Genomic DNA, 6,871 nt, shown 5'->3' with positions numbered 1-6,871 from the left:
GTGGGTCGCTTCTCGTTGCAGTGCAGCAGCACATCCAGCAGGGCTTATGTAACCCCGCTGCACGACTGCACGACAGGAGGGCTACTGCAGTGTGTGAGTGCGCGCGTGTGTGCGTGCGTGAAGTGAAAACACACGTATTGGCTCCAAACGGACCTCCTCTCTCCCTTCCCCACGCGTGCACAGAGATATCCCAGGATGCACCGCTGCAGCAGCAGGAGCGGACAGGTAAACAACCGCAGCTGGCGTGCGACTCCGCGATCAGTGACGTGCAGACCTGCGCCACCGCGGAAGAAGCAGCAGGAAGCAATGAGCAGGACCAAATATGGCTTGCTGTTGAAAGAAGTACGGAAGCTGACTTTCGTTTTTCAGATCACAACGAAAAAATAGTTTGTTCTTTTCAGTTGAGAATTCGTTGAGAATGGACGATCACACGTGTGTTCAAATGTCTGTTTGATTCATGGAAAAAATGATGTTTAGTCAACTGTTTATTTATGCTCAATAATATGTTATTAAGAATTCATCAAATCTTTGTATAATGTTTCTAAATGCAGGAGAAGGCACTTTAATGGCATGGTTCCCCCCTGAATCAATTTTGAATGAATTTGTTTATCCTCTTACCTATAGGGATATTTATCAATATAGATAGATGTGTAAAAAACCTTTCGAACTATTTGTTGAATAGGAAGCACTTTAGTAGCGCTTAAAATGGCATAAGAAATTATACTTATTATTTTTGTAAATTGTTTCCATGAAATTTCCCCTTAAAGTAAAGTGTCACCATCTAATTTGTTTCTCCAATGCATTCATATGCATAGTGTGAACATTAATAACTGTATTCTTTGTAACTGTTACCTTTATTGATGAACTTTTGTGATGTTGTTTTCAAATTTGCAAACTCCCTGACTCAAGGGTCAAAGGTTAGCGTCATTGATTGAGCATCCAAACGTATTACATTGTCAAAAAAAACAAGAATTGTTGCATTTGTAGTATTTTGGCATGTAACTTGACGTAACATCAGCTGCCTACTGGCCCTTGTCACAGCCAAAATTAGTTTATGAGGGAAACAAAGCATGAGGTTAAAAGTCTTGGAGCTGTATTAGTGGCCCATTGATGGGTTTTATTGGACCAAGACCCAAAACCCAGATTATTTACTCCCTCAAATAAGCACAGGGAATATAGTGATTCTTGCAGAATTTGTCTGTTACGAAATGATCCCAGGTCCCTTTAGGTCATCACAATAGTTGCATAAATGATTAACCAGGTCTTAATGTTCTTAGTGCCACCCGCAAATAGACGACTGATCCAAATGTCCTCATAGTAATTGTTGTGAAGGGAAACGCCTGATCGCTGTCAACTAGTCCGCATTCCTGTATTTTACAACTAGATTACTACTGGCTGACTGGCTCCAGACCTCTGGTGGTAAACAACCTCCCTGGCTGCGCCTCCTCAGCACCGCAGCATCTCAGTGTCGTCCTCTGCCGGCGAAAAGGAAGAGCAGCAATGCTACTACTACAGGGAATTCAATCGTTTTTTAAAGCATTCTGTTCATCATAAACATCTCAGGACAAACATGTTTTTACGCACGGCGCAGAATGTGTATGAAACAACATGAACGCGTAGCTCATAATATTACATAAAGCTGCTGAACGTATTCTTAATATGTAAATAATATAAATGTTCATTTTTAAACATAAAAAAGGCACACATTAAAAGTGTGAATCACGTGAGGCCCAATTCGCGGTTTTTGATTAACAATTTTTAATGTTTCAAATCACAAATTGACGCTGTGGGGCAACGAAGGTTCCGCTCTTGTTTCCGGGGGACCGTGTTCCTCGTAGGTCCATTCTGCGACTACAAGGAAGTGTCCAGCATGTAGCTCCCAGGCAGAACCCTTACGTCCGCTACATCTTCTTCTCTGAAGGATACAAAAAGGGTAACATTGAAATGCGATGCATGTATTTATTTAGTAAGCGTGCATCGTTGCCGTTTCTAGAATGAAGCCGGAGAACAACACCTTCCGGTTTGTTCTCAACGCGGTAGCTCGGCGTGATCCCCTCACGCTTAGTTGTATGTGTGAACGGAATATGACTTTTCAGTTCAATTACCCTTATAATATTGTAAAAGTTGTCGGTCAATGTGCGTAACTTTTCTGCACAGACACGCCGATGAAACGCCAACGTCACATGAGACTTTTATTTTGAAACTAATCCAACCCGAGTTGACAGCAGCGTTGCGTTTGACAGCAGATTCATGTAAATAACACGTTCCTTTGAGGCTGAACGAGACGCTTTACTTCATGTGAAACTCAACGTTTAACCCAGTATTGGATGTTATACTTTCCACCATTTTTAAGGTAAACTCAGGCTTTTGTTTTCTTTTAAATTTGCGTGCTACTTTCAGTGTCAGTTTAAAGGAGCTCTTCTTTTGTTCATGTTCGAACATGTTTGATTTCTGTGGATCCATAATCGACTCAGCAGTTATTGGAATAGCAAGAATAATCAGCTTGTATTCATAACTGTTAAGGCTGTTTTATTGTTGACATTGAAATTCTACTAATTTAAGAGGCCAAATATGACAGAATGAGTGATATTTTCACAATCGAAGCTGCCGATTGTTGATATCCAAATCTTTCAATTTAGACATATTCATTAAAAACCACTAACCATTAGTATCATAGTTGATTAAACTGCTAATTGTTTTTTATCAACTACACGATTGATCATCTGGTCTATATCATTTCCAAAAAAAAGTGAAAAATACCGATTAAATGCCCAAAACGGATGCTGAGGATTTTTTCATTTAATGGAAAAAATGAAAAAAAACAACTATTCAGTTGATAGACGTGGCTGACTTTCGAATTGTTGTATTGGTTTCAGATTTCACCATGGAGGAGGCGTCCAGCGATGCAGCGGCTCGGCCCGTTGTTGCTGCTCGGGTTCCTTTCCTTCACCTTTGTAACACTTTAGAGAAAATCCAGAAGTCTAAACTCCGCCCGGAGAAATCCAAGATCCTCGGGGATTTCATTGAGTCATGGAGGAACTTCCATTCGGCCCTGCACAAAGACAACCCCAAAACGACCGACTCCTTCTACTCAGCCATGCGCCTTATAGTGCCCTCCTTCGAACGAGACCGGGTTGCGTACGGCATAAAAGAGAACATGTTAGCCAAACTCTACATCGACGTGCTGGGCCTCCCAAAGAACGGCCCGGAAGCCCATAAACTGTTGAACTACCGCGCTCCGACCACGTCTCAGGGGGAAGCCGGAGACTTTGCTGGCATGGCGTACTTTGTGCTGAAGAAACGGTGCGCCAGCCCAGGGACCCTCACCATCAAGGAAGTTAACGACTTCCTGGACTCGGTGGCCATCAACAACGCGGGCAAGCAGAAGGATCTGGTGAAGAAGAGCCTGCTGCACCTCATCACCCACAGCTCGGCTCTGGAGCAGAAATGGCTCATCCGGATGATCCTGAAGGACATGAAGCTCGGGATCAGCAAGGAGACGGTGCTGCAGGTCTTCCACCCGGATGCGGCCGATTTCTACAACGTCAACACGGACTTGAACAAGGTGTGCCAGCAGCTCCACAGCCCCTCCGTGTCCTTAAGCGAAGTCTCCATCGGGCTCTTCTCCGCCTTCAAGCCCATGTTGGCGGCCGTGGCGAACATCCGCAACGTGGAGAAGCAGATGGGGAACGGCCCTTTTTACATTCAGACCAAGCTGGACGGGGAGCGCATTCAGCTGCACAAAGACGGCGACGTGTACAAGTACTTCAGCAGGAACGCCTTTGAATACACCCAGCAGTTCGGAGGATCGCCGCTGCAGGGCTCTCTGACGCCGCACATCCACAACGCGTTCAAAGGCCACGTCGTCAACTGCATCCTCGACGGGGAGATGATGGCGTACAACCCGACCGCGGAGACCTTCATGCAAAAAGGGAGCAAGTTCGACATCAAGAGGCTCATGGAGGACTCCGAGCTGCAGACGTGCTTCTGCGTCTTCGACGTTTTGCTGGTCAATGAACGGAAGCTCGGCGGGGAGACCCTGAAGCAGCGCCACGAGACCCTTCAGACGGTCTTCACGCCGGTCAAGGGGCGGCTGCACCTGGTGCCGAAGGCCGACGCCCGGACCATGCACGAGGTGGTGAACGCGCTGAACGACGCCATTGACGGCAGGGAGGAGGGGATCATGGTGAAGGATCCCATGTCTCTCTACAAGCCGGACAAGAGGGGGGAGGGGTGGCTGAAAATAAAGCCCGAGTACGTGGACGGCCTGATGGATGAGCTCGACCTGCTGATCGTCGGCGCCTACTGGGGCAAAGGAAGGCGGGGCGGTATGATGTCCCACTTCTTATGCGCCGTCGCCGAAGCCCCAAAGCTCGGCGAGAAGCCCTCCGTATTCCACACGCTGTGCCGCATCGGCTCGGGCTACACCATGAAGGAGCTGTACGACCTCGGCCTGAAGCTGGCCAAGCACTGGCGCGTCTACCGCAAGAACGACCCGCCGGCGTCCATCCTGTGCGGAACGGAGAAGCCGGAGGTCTACATCGAGCCCTGCAACTCGGTCATCATCCAGGTCCGGGCGGCCGAGATAGTCGGCAGCGACATGTACAAGACCAACTGCACCCTGCGCTTCCCCAGGATCGAGAAGATCCGCGACGACAAGGAGTGGCACCAGTGCATGACCCTGGCGGAGCTGGATCAGTTCCGCGGCAAGGCGTCCGGGAAGCTTGCCTCGCGGCACCTCCGCATCGACGGCGACGAACCGCAGAAGAAGAAGCGCAAGCTGCCGGCCAAAGCCAAGAAGGCGGTCGGGATCATCGACCACTTCAAGCCGCAGGACCTCTCCGGGGTCACCAAGGAGACGGACATGTTTGAGGAGGTGGAGTTCTGCATCCTGAACGGCACAGCGGATCACCCCAAGGCCGAGCTGGAGAAGGGCGTGGCCAGGTAAAGTCACAGAAACCTATCAAAGGGAAGCAATGCTTAAATGATGACCGCTGTCTTCGCCTCATTAGGTGTGGAGGTTTCGTGGTGCAGAACCCGGGTCGGGACACCTGGTGCGTGATCGCCGGCGCTGAGAACGTGCGCGTGAGGAACTTGGTCTCGTCCGACCAGCACGACGTGGTGTGGGCCTCCTGGCTGCTGGACTGCCTGGCCCGGAAGGAGGTGGCGCCGTGGCAGCCGCGCCACATGATCCACATGTCGCCCTCCACCCGGGAGCACTTTGCCAAGGAGTACGACAGCTACGGCGACAGCTACGTCGCCGACACGGACGAGCAGCAGCTGAGGGAGGTGTTCGGGCGGATGAGCGGCGCGGACGCGTCGGCGGTGGCGAGCGCCAGCCAGGTGGAGCAGCGCTACGGCTGGGACGACCTTCCCACCAGCATGTTCAGACCCTGCCGGGTCTACATGGACCGCTACGCCGAGATGGGAAAACCGCAAACCGCCTTGGCCGCCAGCTGTTTGGAGATAAGGGCTCTGGAGTTGCGCTACCACGGCGGTGCGGTGACGCAGAGTTTGGAGGAAGGAGTCACTCATGTCGTTGTCACAGAGGAGACGAGACTTCTGGGTTTCAGGACTCTGAGACGCAGCTTCGAGAAGAAGTTTATGATTGTGAGGGACTCATGGGTGACGGATTCCATTGAAGCCGGGCGCCTGATGAATGAGGCGGACTACTTGGTCTGAAGAGTCGTCTGGTGGCACATGCTTGTCTAGTCAGCGTTTTTTAATTATTATTATTTTTTACTATAAGAAGGTAATCACTGTTTTAAAACAACAGTGTAGTGGGTGCTGCTTTCTCTTTAATTAAATTGGGAATTATATAAATACTTTAAACGTTTAGCCGAGCAGACACCAACACTATGGAGCAAGTTCAGTCCAATTTAATAAATGAAGGTTTGGTTTTCATTTTTAAATACTAGGTGGAATTAATTTTAAATTAACTTTTTAAAAAGCAATAAAGCTGGTTTCATTCTTTTAACTGTTATGCCTTTTTAGATATGAAATCATAAAACAAAAGAATCCACAATGGACTGACATAAAATCACCCCAATAGTCCATAATAATTTTATCTTTCAATTTAGTGTCACACTTGCGTGAAATTGGGGGACTTTAATGGTCAAATCCGACGCAGCAGAGGCCGCGATGTGCTGCGTCAATGCAGCGTGTGCCTTTTTCCTTTTTCCTTCTGTCCAATCACATGTAAAGCACAACTAATAAATACATTGAATCATTTAAAACTGACCTGGTGTTTTTACAAAAAACCCACTTAAAACCAGAGAAACTGTGTGAAGCGACGGCCTTTGCCTCGCACGGAGAGAGAGGGACTCAGCGGGGTCCGTTAAAACCGGTCCAGCTTAAGGCCCTCCGACGAAGACGCGTCCGTGTTTCCGCTGCCTGCAAGAATGTCACCAGGATGCCTTGGGACCCGTTGATATGTTATAACCTTCATTACCACGGCCCCCAGGGTGCAGGTGGCTGCCTGTGGTGTCCTTGGCGCTGTTGTGCGTAAATGTCGCATGCATACATTTTTTTGAAGAGAAAGCGATGAGCTACCTGTTACCGGAGAACGCCTCCCGTTGAGGCAGCGCTCATCCCGGGGGTTTGTCCATTTCTGTCCCGACAAATCAATTAAAAGTTTGCATTGGCGACGGTTTTAGCTTTAGCTATGAGTTTGTCCTAAAAAAAAAAGAAAAAAAGACAATGAAATAGTTGAGTGTGCGATTCGACATGAAGATGTTGTGCTTCGGTGAGCCCTGTTGTGGCCCGTCGCCCACTCTGGCCTATTTCCAGGTGATGCGGCGTGAGCGGTGGACTGACAGGCCTTAATTAGAAGTGCTCAAACGGCGCCTGTTGCCGCGTGCCCTCGGGTGCA

General features: G+C 48.8%; 1 protein-coding gene across 5 annotated transcripts; it reads left to right on the top strand.

Moving 5' to 3' along the window:
* On the top strand, positions 1–6,236 carry lig4 (ligase IV, DNA, ATP-dependent). Of its 5 annotated transcripts, none has more exons than XM_078101586.1 (4): positions 40–225; positions 1,385–1,933; positions 2,877–4,944; positions 5,013–6,236. In XM_078101586.1, exons 3-4 carry the CDS (start codon positions 2,885–2,887, stop codon positions 5,680–5,682), a joined length of 2,730 nt encoding a protein of 909 aa, XP_077957712.1. In that variant the 5' UTR covers positions 40–225; positions 1,385–1,933; positions 2,877–2,884; the 3' UTR covers positions 5,683–6,236. The 5 variants fall into 5 exon arrangements, with proteins under 5 accessions (XP_040043349.2, XP_040043357.2, XP_077957712.1 ...); XM_040187396.2 differs by having other exon boundaries at positions 122–342; XM_040187415.2 differs by lacking the exon at positions 1,385–1,933 and having other exon boundaries at positions 1–342.
* The last annotated feature ends 635 nt before the right edge of the window (positions 6,237–6,871 follow it).

Source organism: Gasterosteus aculeatus, chromosome 1 (assembly GCF_964276395.1).
Source record: "Gasterosteus aculeatus chromosome 1, fGasAcu3.hap1.1, whole genome shotgun sequence".
NCBI classification, from domain to species: domain Eukaryota; kingdom Metazoa; phylum Chordata; class Actinopteri; order Perciformes; family Gasterosteidae; genus Gasterosteus; species Gasterosteus aculeatus.
Note: the sequence above shows the minus strand (reverse complement) of the source record. Positions and strands in the feature narration are given on the sequence as shown.